At 40.2% G+C, this 18,876-nt stretch overlaps 1 protein-coding gene across 1 annotated transcript; it reads left to right on the forward strand.

The window, feature by feature from the left end:
• Nucleotides 1–1,832: 1,832 nt before the first annotated feature.
• LOC103376117 (dysbindin-A-like) lies at nucleotides 1,833–13,713 on the forward strand. The gene is made up of 10 exons (XM_008306483.1): nucleotides 1,833–2,077; nucleotides 3,668–3,721; nucleotides 4,129–4,179; nucleotides 4,391–4,451; nucleotides 6,201–6,333; nucleotides 8,611–8,743; nucleotides 9,245–9,267; nucleotides 11,199–11,345; nucleotides 12,556–12,684; nucleotides 13,166–13,713. The coding sequence occupies exons 1-10, from the start codon at nucleotides 2,022–2,024 to the stop codon at nucleotides 13,411–13,413; spliced, it is 1,035 nt and encodes a 344-aa protein (XP_008304705.1). The 5' UTR covers nucleotides 1,833–2,021; the 3' UTR covers nucleotides 13,414–13,713.
• Nucleotides 13,714–18,876: the final 5,163 nt, after the last annotated feature.

The raw sequence follows: 18,876 nt of genomic DNA on the forward strand, positions 1-18,876 counted from the left end.
CTCCTGTCCTGGAGACGGGCTCGAGCTACCACCATCTTCTTTCAGCTGGCGACAGTACATGGATATCTATCTAAAACTGTCTAACCTACCTATTTTATTATACATATACATATATCTGTTATACCTATACTGTACAGCATGGTTTCGTTATTGCTTTACTTTGTGTGCTAAAGCCTGACCTTTACTGTTAGCACAGCTATCGTTTAATAGATGTAAAAAAACAAAAAAAACAACCGCAATGATATAATGACAAGTGTTGTTTCTACCAAAAAACTCACAAAAGCAGCAGTCTAAACAGGTATCAGGGTTCAGATATTGGCCAGGTGGTGTGGCAGGTCCGGTGTGGGCCCTTAGGCAAGGTCCTTAGTGCTTACCAGGCCTACCTCAGATATAAGCAGGACAATAAATATAAGAGCCATACCGGCTCAGACATCACTCAGATTAACAAAGTCCATGTCAGGTGTTAGGGAACCAGGGCAGTCTGATGAAAAGTGGGCTACTGGAACAAGACATTCATGGAGTAGAGCAGAGAATATAGAACTGGTGTAACACTACGACACAAGCAATGCCAGTGATATAGGCAGAGACTTAACCCCAAAAGTGGGAGCAGCAGATCCAAGGAACAACATCTGAGATCTCTGTCCAGAAGAGCACACTCGTAACATTTCTGTATCTCTTTTAACTCACCCCGAGTCTGAACTGAACCATCAAGTTAACAGAAAGACATGCTCAAGCATGAGTCCTCTGAGTTGTGTGAAGTGTGAGGGGAAAGGATTTCTCGACATTTTAGCACTAATGTTCATCCAAAAACATATGGGAGGATGCTTAACACACAGTTTGTGTGCCAAAACCACAACACACCGTTTTCACTTACTTTGTTGTAAAATCTAAATCTAGTAACAAAATGAAATGTCGATAATAAACCTTTACTGGGACCTAAACAGACACGACTCACCAGTGCTGTGATGCACGTGCTTTTCCCCAACAACACAAGCAGAAGTTTGTTCCATTCAGCTGTTTAGAATGATTCCCTTTGACTATTTAAATACCTGAAGCAACAGACAGCAGTAGGATCCTCATGTGTGTCTGTGAAGAACGAGTTCAGCGAATTTGCACTGTGAACTCAATTTAGTTCTTACATTCATAAATGATCCCTGAGAGCATGGAGAACAGGTCGGTCTGGGCCAGGATCCTACAGCAGGTCACACTGTGTTGGTCTACTCGTCTTCACAGCACACAGGTGAGCTCTCAAATGCAGAATCACAGTTTACCAGCTGCAGTTCAGTATTTTGTTCCCACTCGGCTGTCCTTGGCTCTATACTGAGTTTTCACTGTTAAAGAAATCCAAGATAAATTGTGCTGATTGTTAGTACATGCCCTTGTTTATATAATGTTTTACACATTTATACAGTAATTCAAATGAGAGTAGATCTCCATGCAGACCAGCTTCACAATTTACTATGCAAACTTACTTTTTTTGGCGAATTAAGTAAAATGTGGGAGTCAAAACAGAGAAACCGCTTGAGTAGTAGGAAATCTGACTTCTGGTGGCCTTTTCTTTGATTTTAACAAGTCAGACATCGGATGTTCCGAGTTTTAAATGACCATTGAACGCTACATTACAACATCTGGCCTTCCTGAAACCGTGCAATACTTCTGGTGTAGTTCACCCTGAGTTTTGTCTTTCAGGCAGCTAATCCTGTCAGGTAGACTTTCAGAAGTTGGGGACGGCCGTATTAATATATTATTTTTTGTCCATAGTTGATGTAAGCCACCGTATGTACAGTGTTGTAACCCCTCAGAGCCTCCTGTGTAGGACTCATCTGATTACACAGACTCAGTGCTGCTAAATAGCTGCCTGCGAGGCTAAATCGAGGACTAACCGGTACTCATTTATGTACCAAACAGGCCAGGAACTATATGTGTGCAGAGCTTTGTGCAGCAGTTCAGTGTTGACAGTCAGTTAAAGAGCGCGTTTTATTTGATAAAGAGCACAACAGCAACAGAGACCGGCAGGAATCATGTTTGAAAACTTCAGAGAAAGACTTCAGCTGGTCCAGCAGGACTTCACAACCGGGTAGGTCTGCTTTCTAGCAACATTATTCTCTGCTGTAGCTAACATTGGTTCCCAAGATTTAATCAGCCACGACTAGTTGAGATGGAAACGTTGGGAATTGTCGTGATGTAGCATAACTTTAGCTAACTACTATTATTAACTACTGTTATCCACTGCAGACACATTATTAGCTACTGTGGCTGAAGCTAGTACCAGCCCCTTATTCTGCGGTTGTCCTCCTGACAGACCACTGGAACACCAATATGTGAGGCGCACTTTCGCATGTTTTCTCCTCATACCTTTCCGGAACTTTATTCAGATTTAGTTAAATTAGTTGTCGATGTTCTTGTTAACTTGAGGACGCTGAGTTTCGGTGTGTTAGCATCGTGCTAGCTTTAGCTGCTCGTGATCATGTGACGTCTCCTTTTAAATCCAGCTCCAGTGAACACTCGTGCTTTGGTCTGTGTCCGTTCTTCCAAATTTCCTGTCTCTGCTTCAGTAATGTGAATTCTAAAAACCCGTTTTGTACCGTCACTGAAATAGGACTTGAATAAATCTGTCTGAATATCTGTTTTGATAAGGACCCTGTGTTGTGATAAAGGTACTGATCAGCTGCTCCTGACAGCTGCTGTCACTGCCAACATCAGACTTTATTACAATTGTTCTGTAAATTTAAATAGAAACATGTGTGAAGGAAACATTGCTTTGTTCTCTTTATAGTTAAGCCTCTGTTAGAATGGCACTGACCTTTTGGTCAATAGCAAAAGCAGTACAATCATCCATTTGGTATCAGCTGTAGTTCCAGCAGCGTAAACAGACAAGACAGCAAATCAGGACCAAACATAAAAACATATTTATGCAACATCTTCATCACCAGCTGAATACATGTCGGGTTCAGAGGCAACACGTTCAGACTGTTTTGTAACTAGGCAGCTTCATTCGGTGGGATTAGTAACGCACAACTCAGCAGGTTTACAGATATAACACATTACCTCAGATAAGAATCTGTGTCGCTCAGAGAATCATCAGGAAGCATTTTGCTTAAAGCTTCTGACACACGATTTAAATCGGAAACTCTGAACAGAACCTGCTCCTGACCAGGTTAGCTCCACAGCATCAGTTACCATGGAGATCTAGCAGGTTAATACAGGACTGCCTTTGTGACACTGAAAACTCCTAATCTCACGTCATGGTACAGCCCACAGGACTTCAGACTGTCACAATTTAGTTATTTTTTTATTATATGTTCCTTTTTGGACACTAGATGTTGTAAATAAAAGCACCAGTACGACTTCTGTCTCCCTTTAAAATAAATAAATCAATAAAAAAATCATCAACATATATCCTGTGAAACACAAGGAGGTAACAATAATTGGGGAGTGAGTCATTCATTCATTCATTCATTCATTCATTCATAATGGTGAGTCTAATGCAAGGCACCTCTAACAACGAGGGACCAGGACAGCTTTGGGCTGTGATCTGCTTTTGTCTGGTCTCTAGTTCCAGTGCACTTTTGTGACTCATGCCTTGCTAAAATTGAAAATGTACTTTTCTCTCTCTGTCACTCTTTGGTTCTCTTTATATCACGTTCTCTTTCTTGCCTCCCTCCAGCTTCAAGACGCTTGGGGACAAATCAAAAGATGGCAAAATGAAGAGGAGACCCAGGTGAGCAGAGAACTGATATGTCTGCGACTGTAAATTATTACTATCAACATATGGCCTGTATCATGTCATAGGGAACAGTTCATGTCATGTTAAATTTGCTCTTTTTTTTTTTTTTTTTTAATCATTTTTTGACCACTCCTCCATAAAATTGTTGCAGTTCAACTGAATGTGTTGGCTTTCCGACACAGACTTGTTTCTTCAGCACAGTCCACATAACTCTAGCCAGACTTAGCCATGTCTTTATCACTTTTGATGTATGTTTGGGGTCATTGTCTTGTTAGAACACCCAATGGCAAACAAAGGTGATTTTTTTTGAGGGCAGTAATTCCAAAGTGGGAAAACGTGTGTTGCCACAAATGATCACATTATTACCACTGAGACACTGTGTGATTCTGTTTGTTGTTCAGGTTTGAAGAAAGCCTTCCTCATTTCAGTACCGGACTGGAAATACTTAACAGGTCTCTGCACACACACACACACACACACACACACACACACACACACACAAATTTGTGTACAGTACATTAACTTGCTTTCACTTCCTGGAGACTAACTCCTATCTGATTTATGTTATAGGGATTTTTTTTGTCGCCAACACACACACAGACTTACAAACACCTTTGATGTACATAAAGTGTGTGTTTATACATATAGAATTTGTTTCTCTAGGTATGAAGAGAGATGGTTTGTGCTCCACAAAAAAACTAAAGACTGTGCTCAGGCTGCAGAGGTATGAAGCTTTTTTCTGTTTGGCCTTGTTAGAGATAAAATGTCACATCGTTAAGTTCCTTTAAAATTCCACAGTTTACCCGTCTTTTATGGTGGGTGGCGTACCTGAGTTAGTGGATGATTGAATGTCACATGTACATAACTAGATTTGATTCTCCAAGAGAGAACACTGGTAGTGGGAGGAGCGTGTTGTGTTTCCTCATATCTAAAAATAAGTTACATCACCACATTTTGCCAAGTCTTCAAAGCCAGTATAGACGAACATAACATAACATAAATACCGTCAAACAACACGAGCTCACAAATAGGCCGCAATAGTGTATAGTTGGGCTGCAGCTATTAGTCAGAATAATCGAGAACGTTGACACTCCTCATGTGCCGACAGCAATAGTTTAAGTTATCGCATATTTATTTAACTTCAGTTTATTATAAAAACTGTTTTTCTTCAGCGTCAAAGTGCAGTTAGACTTGCTTTTGCTAGTTTATAAATAACGGTGGCAGTGGGAGAGTCCAACACGGTTAAATGTAAAAGTTGGCATAGACCAAAGCTTTGGGATATAAGAGTGGTTTAGAATATTCTAGTTTTAATAGAATACCCATAGACTGTATAAGATGAACGAGGAGGAGCCCTGAGTTTACAGTGAATGAGACTCCAGCCTCTGGAGCCCTCTGCCTCTTCCCTACCACCTGTCAATCATCCCAGAGCAGACTGTCAATCAAATAGCCACGCCCCCAATATGACCAAAACTTTGACGATTTATATAAAATTCTGTATTATTTATTTACAGATTGGCCACCTGATCTCTGGGTTTGATCATGAAAACTAACAAAAAAAAAACCTGAGCTGTAGGAAAGCTTGTATTTCGTGGTCTGTGATCACTCCATTTACAATTGGGGTCTACGGGAGCCAGGGCGTTTTGGAGCCAGCAACCAGCGGACATAGTGGTACTGCAGGTTTTTGACACTTTGGGTTGGCTTCATTTTTCAGGGCCGATTGTTACGTCCATTTCTTAAACAGTCTATGACAGGGGTGTCGAATCCTGGTCCTCGAGGGCCACAGTCCTGCATGTTTTTAGATGTGTCCTTCTTCCAACACACCTGATTCAAATGATCAGGATCGTTATCAGGCTTCTGCAGAGCTTGATGATGAGCTGATCATTTGAATCAGGTATGTTGGAAGAGGGAAACATGTAAAATTGTGGCCCTCGAGGACCAGGATTCGACACCCCTGGTCTATGAGAATACCACATTATTAATTATTTAGTTACAGCAGCAAAAAGAAAAACACCAAATCACAACAGGTTAGAAAATGTAACTTAAGTCTGTAAAAATAGAATAATAGGGGAAAGAAAGGGGCTAAAGTGAACACAGTGTGGCAGACTAAGAGCAGAATGACTATTTCAAAACGATAACTTCAACAAAAAAAAGTTGCTAACTTTTGCAGATTTGCTACTTTTGAAGTTTTATCTTGTACATGGAATATCATTAGGCGCTAGGAAAATAAGAGAAAAACTTTCTTATTAGAAAAATACATCATATAAATAATTTGAAAAATATATGTTTAGCAACCTGGCTGCCAGCTTTAATTATTTTAAAGCAGTGATAGCAGCTGTTTTATCGACCGTATATGTGCTCAGTGGTTGTATTATCAGTATTAGCTGTCACAGTAAATGAGTTGGCCATGAGTCAGCGTTTACAACAGCTTTCCTCTCTGCGCCGTCGTATCTTCACACCTCTGTGCGTTTTTCAGGCAGCAGATGGAGACATAGTGATGCTCTCAGCGCACTGGGAGAAAAGACGATCGGCTCTGATGCAACTACTGGAACAACTGAAAAGCTTGCCGGCCTTCACCAGTGAACTTGACGCCATCACTGCTAACATAGGTGAGCAGTCTTTCATTTCCCTTCAATAAAGGCAGTAAACGACATCATCAAGGTGGTGCCAGAAAATCAGGCAGTAGTTCTCATATGAGGATATATGGTTTGAGAAAATTGATGTAACATTTCTGACGTCAGATAAAGGTCTGAAGTGATTCTGTTTCTATGTGCATAATTGCTGCTGGAGATTTGAATTGGAGAAAGGTTTGCTAAAAACAGATCAAATATTTTGAGAGTGCTGACATAAGTGCTTTATAGGAACGATGTGATGAACCAGCCTTTACCACACAGCTCACTAGCAGCCCACTCTTTCCCCAGCAGCTGAGGAGCAATAGCATCACTGTGGGATCTTGTTTGAGTCACAATGTGTCAGAGTGTTTTGAAACTGAACATACATTTACGCATGCTCCTGGTCTCAACACTTTATGTTGATATTCATCTCTTGAAACAGTCACTGCCATTTAAACTGATGTAATGTTTTCTACACAGCTTTCTTAAGATGATCGTATCAAATATTCAGTTAAATAATTACCTCCTTCTACAGTGACTAGTATTTATAATGAGTCTGCGCCTCGTCCCATCTTTTCTCTCTCCTGTAACTGTAACTTTTACCGAAACATGAGACAAGGGTTACACTAGTGTTCATTTTTCAAGTCCAGATCTCACACATATGCTGTGTCAAAATACCATCAGTGTTTCACACAAAGTTTGCATCATGACCCTGTTCAGCTTGATACACCATGTTAGTAATCACATGGACCTCTTCTATCAAGAGCTAACGGCATCTGTCTCTTTTAGTGTTACTGCCAAGTTAGCATGTTAAATAAACTCATTTTATTGTTCCTGCTGAAGTAATACAATAACAACAAGCACAAACAAAGTAACGTTTGATAAAGTCACTGAACTGTCAGGAGTTAGTCCTTCAGCTGTGGTTTTGTATTGATAACTATAAATCTGTAAACTTAGTCAGCATGACTTTATTGCGGTTAGCTTGTGTTAAAGCTTAATGTCAGACAAATGCATCCATCCATCCGCCACTTTATCCTCTGTAGGGTTGTGGGGGAGCTGGACTCTCTTCTCTCCCGGTTCTCTGGCTTCCTCTCACACAGTCCAAAAACATGTTGAGGTTAATTGGTGATTCTAAATTGTCCATAGGTGTGAATGTGAGTGTGCTTGGTTGTTTGTCTCTAAGTGTAGCCCTGTGATAGACTGGTGACCTGTCCAGGGTGTCCCCTGCCTTCACCCTAAGTCAGCTGGGATAGACTCCAGCCCCCCATTACCCTAGTGAGGATTAAGCGGTGTCTAGATAATGGATGGGTGTTTTTGGACTGTGGGAGGAAACTGGAGAACCTGCAAACTCTACACAGACAAACCCCAGCCTCAGGTATGACATTTTCAAAACGTTTTAGGAAAGTAGTCATAAATTAGGCCGTTGTAACTCCCGTGAACAGGGACAGCAGTGCATTGACACTTGTATTGTCCCGTGACTAACTCACCATGCCATGTCAGTCACGGGACGATCTGGCGATGCGATTTAGATAAGTGATTCTTAGACGTTCATTGGCTGAACAGTCACATGACTCTCAGCAACCACAGTTTTGTTCAATCCCCACACAGAACTGTTTATAATGACTGTGGACAACTGGTGTGACTCTGACAAATATAAGATAATAAAATAAGTCAATAGTTTGACACTTGTTTCAATAAATTATCCATTATCATTTCATTCCCATTGCTTGGTTGTGTGTGGCTGTGATGATGTACCATCCAATAAAAATAATAATAATAATAATAATAAAGAATATGAATATATGAACTGCCCTGTGATAGACTGGTGACCTGTCCAGGGTGTCTCCTCCCTTCGCCGTAAGTCGGCTGGGATAGACTCCAGCCCCTCCCGCGACCCTAATGAGGATTAAGCAGTGTATAGATAGTGGATGGATGGATGGATGGATGGAATATATGAACTGAATTAATGACTTGAGTGACTGATGCCCTTGGTGCATGGTTTGCACTCGGCTGAGGCACAAAAAGAACACCAGCAAAGACTGACAGAAGATATGTTAATAACAATAATGATGTTGTGCCAGAGTAAAATATCGAAATAACAATGAAATACCAAAAACGCTCACCAACAGCTGACCTTGATGCCAACAAGTGGGTTTGTTCAATCAATTTTTTTTGGAAATTGACAGAAAAATAAATAAAAGCACTGCGTTGAGTAACTGTGTATTTTACAGTGTTTTTTGCTAAAACGATGAAACTTACTGGTTTCGGTTACAGCTCATTTGGAAGGTGATTTTGAGGAGATGGAGAGCAGGCTGGTGTACCTGGAGACTCTGTGTTCTCAGTGTGAGCAACAGACACTCAAACAGCATCATATCAACCAACTGGAAGTGTATAAGAAACAGAAGAGGTATGAAATAATGCTGCTAATACATGTTATTTGTTGGTGCCGTTCAAAACATCCATGGACACCTTGCAATGCATCACAGATAATAATACAACAATTAAGCATGAAGAATAAGCGAAATGTGATGAGCAGACTACAGTTAAGCTGTAATATGAGGGGACTTTTAAAGTTCTCTGCCTCACCCAGAAACAAGGGACAAACTCCTATTTTGGGGCTTAACTGAAATCTATAAAGCCTTGTATCACTGTGAACAGACACTCAAATGTTCAAAGCATAAAAAAGAAATGTAGATAAAGCTGCAAGCAGTTCAATTACACCGATTAAATTTGATTAAAGAAAAGAATGAAAGAATCTTTAAACACTGAACTTTTTCTGACTTCCTCTTTGTCCTTGCTTGACACAAAAACATAACACAAACTGTCAGAGAAACAGAATGACAAAATGCTGACTTGTCTGATGATGTTTGTGTTTTAATGGGAGCTTCTCTTGTTTGTGTTGTTGCAGGAAGGAGATGGAGTCGCTGGAAGGTGAGCTGCTGTTTATGTGTGTCTGTGAATACACACATAAACACACATGTGGGACGGTTTAAAGATTTATTAACGTATAGGATCTGTATTTACATTGACATCTGTATACAGACCGTCACAAGTCAAAGACGGGAAAGAAAACACAAAAATGGTAACCATTAAGTTATATTTAAACAGCAGATCAACCTAAACTGTGATATCTGAGATCATTGTATCCCTGACAAACTAAATGTATTGAAATGACATTGATTGGACTCATGGTAGAATGGTGTAATACTGTGATACTTTGTGCACTGATTTACACCAATATAACAGTAAATACTACAAATATTACATTGTTGCTGTACTGGTACAATAACAACTCTATATACTTCAGTTACTGCAAGACAACAAAACTGCCTCACTTTCAACATGCAACCTCAGTTAACCTACCGGACCACTGACAAGACATGAGTGAGGTGCATTCAGTCAAAAACAGCCATTTTGCTAGTTTACACTGAAACACTGAAAATCAATTTAAAAAACACCATGATTCTTCTCAGTATGGATAAGTAATTCAAACAAAATGACCACCAACCATGTGACTAAACCAGCCAGCTGCTAAAGAAACAAATACATAGTTTTCTTTTTTTAATAACAATTCTTCTCCATGTGGTCAAAGTTTTGTTCTGAGCATCTTTTTCCACAGACACCAGACTTTACAGTAAACCTAACAGGAAAAAAAACATAAACACAGACTTTAGAAAGTACTTGTAAAATAAAATACCATAAAAAACTATTTCAAGTCTGCTGCCAAAGGTTTTTTTCGACCCTGAAAGGGATTGCTCTGACACGGCTTAAATTAGTGACGGTTTCCTCTCAAGCCAAGCTCAGTGCTAAGATGTTTTGGTTGATTCTTAATGTCAGTCACACTGGTGTCAGTGGTTGTCAGTTAATTGTTTTTCACATGATGCAAATGAGCTAGAATCCATCATATTGTCAGACTTTTTGTAGGGTATATTGACGTGTAGCTGGAATAACTGGGACCTTTAAACTGCACAGTAAACCTATTTCTGAACACATAAAATTATTGATGGTTGGACAAATGGTCAAAGAGTTATGGTCAATTTCCCGCTAAGCCCTGCTCTTCATTTGATTAATAGCTGTCCTGCTTTTTACCTGATCTTGCCCTTTAATGATAGAATTGTGCAACTCCATCCCACAATGCTGCATACCAATTAATGCTGATCTAGTCAAAAAATTTAAATTAAAAAGTGGATATAACTTTACTGTTGTTCATTTTGTACAATTAGTCACAATCCATCATGATAGCAATCACTGTCCAAGAGATAGAATATATTGAGGTGTAGAAATGAAGTTTTACACTTGTAAATTTGAATTGAATAGGACTCACAGTGTAGGACGGTCTGTGAGGATTGTGGTGGTGGCTTGAAATCTACAGACTTCCAAGGAAAGGGAAAAAAAAGTCATCTAGAAGTAAAACTTTTTCCCATGTTGGATGGTCAAAAGTAATAGCCTCCTTCCTCTCAGCCAATCAGAGGCCAGTGTGCTTTAGTTGGCCACTTTGGAGAAATAGCCTCTGGGAGGGCACATTAGAATAATTTAATAATCCAGCATATTGGTGGGGGAGTGTTCCCCAGGTGAAAAAACATCCCCTTCAGTTTATATCAATAAAATTTACTTTTTGATGAAGCATGTGAGTGCATTTGTGCATTTTTAAGCCAATGTCTGGTGCCTGTGACCAGCTGGTGATAATAGTGAGTGATAATAGAGTGTAATTGTGGCTGATCTTCTAATCTTCTCAATGATGGTAAACCTGTTGAGCATATAAAACGGCAGCAGCACACACACACTTCGAATTCTGCTGTAAATGATGTAATGTGACACCAGGGATCAGAACCTATTCTAAAATCATGTCTTTCTGTTTACAGTCGACCTGAATTCTGAGCATGCTCATAAGGTGGCGGAGTTGGAGCAGGCTATGCAGCAAAAACTGAAAGAACGACAGAAAGTGTATGAAGAAGCCTTTATCCAAGACATGGAGCAGTACCGCTCCACTGGATACCTGCAGCATACAGGTCAGTTACTAGCCAGTAAAACAGGAGCACACTAAGCATTTCCACACTAATGTTGTGTTCATGTTGATGTTTTGAAAACATAGGTGGTAGAATATCCAAAAACGATTCAAATAAAAAGTAGAGTTACTTGGTAAAAACAAGTACCCACGTAGAAGTAGTCATTAAAATGATCAGTTGAGTTTGTGTCTGAAAATGTTTGAAATTCAAGTAACCCAAGTGAAAGAAGAAAAAAAACAGGAACACTGCATCTTCTTCTTACTTCTGTCAACACGATACAGTGTCCTTAAACCTTGGTAATTCCAGGACACAGTGGCTTCTCCATGTCTCTGCTGCTGAGAGGCACCCCACTTGTTGTTCTGGTGGTGGAGAGCACGGCCTGGTGTTTAACAGACATGGTGCTCAGAGTTCTGCCTAAAGAGTTCAGCTTTTTTCTTATCAGACAAGAGAACCTTTTTCCTCGTGCCCTTAGACTGTCAGTCTTGTTTGATGGGAGTGCTGATGGAAGGAGACAACTATAGTACATGATACTGAATATTTTCCAAACTCACTGTAGATGTCCCAGGTCCTACTGGTCAGCATAGACCCCGACAGGTCAGTTGTGAATCTAATCTAAATCTAAAAACATAATGACAGGACGTCTACACAAAGCTCACAAAATTAACGGGCGCAATAAAAATATAGAAATCAAAGCTTAAAAAGTCTCTTTCCATTAAACATTCAAGCCAACTGCAAGGTTTCCCTGAAAACCTGTAAGTAACATTAAGATAACAGGAGTGGCCAAATTAACCACGAATCTTTACGAAAACGGAGATAATGTTGTGACATTTCATGATGAATTGAGTGTTAAATATGGATGTGTTCTCTTCACTGTCTAAGATTGACCATCTGTGATTGGAGCGTTGGTTTTCTGCACTAAACAGGCTTATTTCATCTTAAATGATCAGAGACCTTCTGTTCAAAATCTTCTTTATTGTAAACTATGGGTATTCAAAATGGTATATGGGAAATTTTCATCTGATAAATGAAATGAAATGAATGAAAAATACTTTATTTATTCCAGAAGGGAAATTCAATAAATAAATTAAAAAAAATAAAATCAAGTACTTTCAGAGATTAAGTTCTTTAAAAATTGCACATTGACTCAAAGTAAGAGTTAATTGTATGTAAAACTTAATTAAGTGCATCCATGTGTTTGTGTGCACGTTTGCAGAGCCAGCAAGAGCTGACCTGTGTGTTCTGGATGAGATGTCGGTAACTAATATGTTAGACCAGGAGGCGCTGGATGACTTCCTTAACTCCACTGGTGAGGACATCAGTACTGGATCATCACTGACCTCAGGTAACACATTAGTAACCCAATGGAAATTCAAGACATACAATACCAGCAGAAATGTTATGTATTGTATGCTGTCAAGGCTGTATCTATTATATGATGTATTTATTATTTGTTTTTGTATTACATTGAGGAACTTAAGTATGTAAGTTAGTTTGGCTCTTTGACACTATGCTGTGTACAAACATACAGTCATTAGTCAGTTTAACATACAAATCTTCTCTCCAAATGACACATAAATTATCAGGGGAGGAAAATGCTATATGTGCTCTCAGAATGAGTAAAAATCAATGACAACACAATATAATCTTTGTGTCACCCTCTTCCACGATTCAAAAAATGAAAAAGCCTCCAGCTGATCTGCTTTCTGTGTAAATGCACCACACAAGACTCCGATATGACACGTCAAACTTCTGAATTCAATTTGAAGTCCATTGAGAGTGAAACTGAAGTTGCTCAGTACAACAGAAGTTTTTTTCTTTAACAGGTCCAGACTTAAGGTCCTGCTCCTCTGAATCTTTGAGTCACGCCTCTCCTACAAACATCCAGTCATCCAACCAGGATGCAGTGTGGCAGCAAGACGAGGAAGTGGCCAATGGGGAGAGTGATGAGCCGGAAGTGCAATCAGATGAGGAGGATGTTCAACCAGACACATCGTTGGTTGTTATTCAGGATGTTGGCCCAACCAGGGCCTCTGATGAGAGTGACTCTACAGGGGACCTGCCCTCTGGGTAGCCCAGCAAACAGTAGGGTTGTATGTGACCAAAGATTTTCTTATTCAATTAGAATTCGTTCAAGGAATAAGCCGACTAGTCCTCACATATTTATGATGATAATTTATTTATCTGAATATTATGAAATATCTTAATATTTTTTGGGGCGCAAAAGAAAATGATTTGAGTTCCAAGGCTGAGAGAGAATGCTCTGACACTGTGCTACAGTAGAGAAAAATACAAAACCGCAGCAAATAATGAGCCTTTAAAATATATTACAAGTGCATGCATGAAGTAAGCCACAGCATCGCTGGCAAAGGTGGCAGGCGAGTGATTCTGTATGTATTGGAAAAACTACCAAGAAGACTGACTATTTCATTTCTAAGCCTAATTATGATGCTACTTGTGCCAACAAAGCATAGTCCCTGAGCACCTCATCCTTTGTTAGTTATCACAGAAATTCTAGGACTCTACTGCCACTCGCTGGCCCACACGGGTCCCTGTTAAGAACAACTGGCTGCTTCTTATCTTGCAGAAACCCTGACTTTCTTGGGGTTGCCCTTTATCCTTCCTTTCCTGCCTAACATTTGTAATCACATGTACTAACCGCAGAAACCAGCCACGTGAAGGATAATGTCTGTCTGACTGATTCATCGCAAGTTTTTTTGTCCAATTGCAAATTGGTTGACAGACTCCTCTTATCAACTTATGTTGGTCAACTACCAGGGTGCAGTGCGAGCAACCACAACCTTGAAAACCCTTGAATACTGGAACACTTACTACTGCTAGTCCTCAAAAACACCCCTCTGGTGCTGTGTGGTGACTTAATGCAGCTCTTAGCACTTAAAGAAGTCTTCCAAGTTTTGAGAGATCTCCAGAAGGCCCAGCTCTTCAACCGAGAAGAAACAAAAGATCCCCAACGTCCAGACACAGCAGGAAAACCCCAGAGGTCCTCTGTCCACGCTGCAATAGGTCAAGGCGGTTTTGGTGGGACCGACACAAGATTAGGCAGGTGGTTTTAATGTTGTGGCTGGTGTATCTTGTTTCTCTCCGTTATTGTGGTGTCCTGAAACGATTAAATACATCAATAATGAAAAAGTGTTTTACCTGCATTATAGCTTGTTCATGGTAGCGGTAATCCAAGGTAAACATTGAGCTTTCTGCTGCCAACAGAAGAGGTCAGAAAATGTTTAAAGACAACACATTGTTGGTTTTGATCTTTCCGTGCAATGTGTTGACAATAAGACAAATACAATATAGAATACCAAACTTGTTCTTCTGTTTTGTTTAAAGACAACTATGAGTACATAGTTTTTGCCTGAAAACTCCATAAACAAGCCTGTTTTTGTATCTTTACCACATTCAACTATCAATATATCATTCTGTCTGTATAACATGCGTATATCAGTGTCTCGTTAGGTCTCACATACTAATGTAAAATGTTCTTATGGCAGTTTATAATTTGTTGTTTTGAACCTTGCTGTTGACTTTGTGTCTGAATATGTGTAACAAGCCTTAAACAAGAAGACCTGAAGCTCTTATTCATACAACATATTCATACCCATGGTGTCACAATCCTATTTCAGATGTCATGTTTAGGGATGCCAACATACTTTTCACTATATAGTGTGAGAGAAAAAATACAGGTTTTGTAATTTGAGTGAACTGAGTGACTGAATTTCTGTGACGAGGTGTAACGACCTGTTTTACCTTTTACACAAGTGATCGTACAGCCCACAGCCAGCATGCTGAGTGATCAATATCTGACTTATAGTTGCCATTTTTCAACAAAATAAAAAACAAGTTGATTGTCCATCAGTCATAGACACCATAGATGCTTCTTTCAGTGACACGTAGTAATACTTGCTCAGTGAAGAATTCTCCGTACAGCATATTGTGTCTACTGCATCTGTGGGAGGAACACACTTAAGGAAGCTGCTTAGAAAAAGTTAATGTAATAAGGCAAAGTTAAAACAGAGGAGCAAACAGTGTCATGTGATACAGTTTATTAAATCCATCCATCTAAGCCACAGCAGTTTAACTATTTTACAATGTTCAGTTTTTACTGGAACAGTTTAGAAGGTGTTGATTCAATTGTATAAACTTTCATTGCATCTACTAAGCGTTACTTCCTGTTACTTAGTCCACACTCACTGATACGAACAATGTGGCAACTGAAATATACATTTCTTCCATTAATTTTTGAATAATCATTTATTGCACATTTGTACAATTTGAATATCTTAAACTGTGAAACTACGTGTTTGAGTTGTATTTTATTTTTATTTTGCTTGAGGTTTTGACTGATCGCCTTTATCCCATATGAAAGTCTTCCAGGATGACAGTGACCCCATCCGTAGGGTACACGGGCTCACTAGATGATTTAATGAGTATAAAAATGAGGTGAATCACATGCTATGGGCTTCACAGTCACAACCCACCTGAACATGTGTGGGAGATTTTGTACACCGTTGCCATCATCAAACCACCAAATGAGGGAATATGTTTTGGAAGAACAGTGTTCTATACAGTTTGAGAGAGGGACCCTAAGCTTTTCTTGCACCAACACCTTCCTAAGACACTTTATGTTTGCTCATCCTGTTATCTATATTGGCCCTTGTTTTGTCCCTCTCGTGATGGCAGACAGGAAATCTTCAAATTCAAATGTCACCACAAAACTGGTGAATTGAGCCTAAAGAAGCAACATCAGGATTTCTCATAGGCTGTATAAAAGATGGACGTAGCAACCGGCCCCGAAAAATGAAGCCAACCCGGAAGTGTCAAAAACCTGCAATATCACTACGTCCGCTAGTCCTGGCTCCTAAAAGCCCTGGCTCCCATAGAAATGAACTGGAAAAGAAGTGATCACAGATCATGAAATACCGCATTCCTACAGCTCAGGATTAGTTTTCATGGTCAAGTCCAGAGGTCAGGTGGCCAATCTGAAAATAAATCAATACTGAATTTTTAAAGAATCATCAACATTTTGCGGGGCAAGGGGCGTGGCTGGCTTGATTGACAGTCGGCAGCGACCATACAGATGAAGCGAGCAGAAGGCGGTAAATGTGGGCGGGCGAGAGGGCCCGCCTCTCAATCCGTCTGACCAATCGCTGCTCCTATGGCTCCGCCCCCTCTGACAATTTTTGTGTCACTGGCTCCAAATAATGTCAACCAGGAAGTAGCAAAACATTGGCTTCATTTTCTCAGTGCAGAAAGCAACGGGTGACGTCCCAGCAGCTACCTCCATCTTTTATACAGTCTGTGGGATTTCTGAACTTGGAGCCAAACCTTTAACTATCGTGGACTCAAACGCTGCGGCATCTAGTTGAAGGTGAGCAGAAACCAGTTTTTTGTGAGTGCTGTGTTAGTTGTGGGTGGCTCCAGAAAGGCTGTGTTAAGCTGTGTCTGAGTGTGAAGTAAGAAAGAAAAGCCATAACCAGCTAATGTAGAAACTAAAGGAGATTAAAGAGAAAAGTCTAGAGAAGACCTCGGCAGCTGTAGATGGGCTATAAGAGGAGAACTGTGTTTAGAATGTGTGTGTAAATTGTCTTTGGGGAAAAAAAACAACTAAAAGCACAGAGTTTCAGGCAAATTGGAAAGCACGTTGATGTTGGTTTGAGAGATCGAACATGAAGAGAAAACGTGCAGGACAAGAAAAAGCTAAAACATCTCAATGTCTCAATTTTGCATATGCTCATCGTGACACATTCCCACAGCAGCAGCAGCTACACAACACAGTGACAGACCTGGACAACAACGGACTAGACAGAGCGATGACAAGGATGTCAGGAGACCAAGCTGAGGTGGTAGAGCCTGGCCAAGTGATAAAGCAGCCTGAACCAGTGTCACCATTAAATAACAGACCAGACCAAGACCAGTGGCAGCACCAACAGAAATGTCTTCTATGTCCAACCCTCATCCTGCCAATGATCCGAGTGTCCAGACCATGCACCATGACTGACAGCAAAGATGTCCTGAAAGACCTGCTGAGACCTCAGGATGGCAGCACAGCGTTTTTACTCAGTTGCGCGCGTTGAGCTGTAACCTGAAACAACTGAATAATGTCCATGAGCATGCTGTGCTAAAGAACAGTGAGTGTCCTCAGAAGGAAGATGGACATTAAAAATTTGACTGACTGCCTGAGGATTTGTGGAGAGATTGAGGATCAACAATACATGCATGCATGCACAGACTTAAGCAAATAAACATCAAATGCTTCCTACAGCTATATACATTATTGAAAAGACACACATACAGCAGACAGAAACACGTCCCACTTAAACATGACGCTGATAAAACTCGATTTACAATGACATGGACAATCTCTGGAGAGCAAATTCAGTTTCAGAGGTAACAGAATCTGTCAGGATGCTATAAAAGTACAAAAATCAACCCAAATTCAGGCCCAGTACATGAAAGCAATTGGCTGGAATGGAGCTGGGACACTGGAAAGACTTTGCTATGCCACTGAAACCAGATGATGATCAGCTGTTCTCTTCTGTTATCGCCCTGTTGTTGCAGCAACTTGCTTGGAAGAGACCTCATGTTGCTTGGGTGGAGGTCTGATTGATGACTAGACAGGCATTTTCAACCACAGAAGTGGGTTAAGCACACATTAATACGGATAAAAGGACATAAATAGGGAGGGTCGCACATGTTTCCTCTCACATGCTGACACACACACACAATGCATCAAAGCTGAAGAACTACATTGCAGAATATACATGAGTTTTTCACAACGCGTAGGCTCACCAGCACACACAGCGCTGTGAAAAAGTATTTGCTTCCTTCCTGATGTCTTCTAATTTTGCATATTTCTCACATTTAATTATTCCAGGTGATCAAACACTTACTGCTATTTATTTAATATTAGACAGAGAGAACAAAACACAAAATGCAGTTTAAATGATGATTTATTGACGATCTATTGAAAACCTACATCACCCCTGTGAAAAAATAATTGCCCCATAACCCTAATAGCTGGTTGGTCCACCCCTGGCAGCAACAACTGCAGTTGTTCTTGTGATCAGTCTTTTACATCACCATGGAGGAATTCTGGTCCAGTTTTCTCTGAAGGATAGTTTGAATTTGGCCACATTAGATGGTTTATGATCAAAAACTGCCCTTTTAAGGTCTTGCCACAAACATCTCAATTGAATTCAAATCCAAACTTTGACTGGCCACTCCAAAACCTTAATGTTGGTCCATTAGAGCCATTCAGAGGTGGACTTGCTCGTGTGATTTGGGTCACTGTCCTGCTGCAGAGCAGTTTGGAGTTTGAGCTTTAGGTCATGAACTGATGAGCAGATTTCCTCCAGGAGGATTTGATGTTGACGCGCTCTTGGAGAACTTTTGGTCAGCTTGCCACTCTTAGGAAGGCTCACCACTGTTCCATGTTTCTCCATTTGTGGATCATGACTCTCACTGTGGTTCACTGGAGTCCCAGAGTCTTAGCTATGGTTTTGTAAGTTTCCAGACTGATAAA

Source organism: Stegastes partitus, unplaced genomic scaffold (genome assembly GCF_000690725.1).
Source record: "Stegastes partitus isolate 25-593 unplaced genomic scaffold, Stegastes_partitus-1.0.2 Scaffold3672, whole genome shotgun sequence".
In the NCBI taxonomy this organism is placed as follows: Eukaryota; Metazoa; Chordata; class Actinopteri; family Pomacentridae; genus Stegastes; species Stegastes partitus.

Coding starts and splice junctions, on each gene's coding strand:
- LOC103376117 (XM_008306483.1), top strand. CDS start 2,022: ATGTTTGAAAACTTCAGAGAAAGACTTCAGCTGGTCCAGCAGGACTTC. Junction 4,180..4,390: donor GGACTGGAAATACTTAACAG/GTCTCTGCACAC, acceptor TTGTTTCTCTAG/GTATGAAGAGAGATGGTTTG. Junction 8,744..9,244: donor GTGTATAAGAAACAGAAGAG/GTATGAAATAAT, acceptor GTGTTGTTGCAG/GAAGGAGATGGAGTCGCTGG.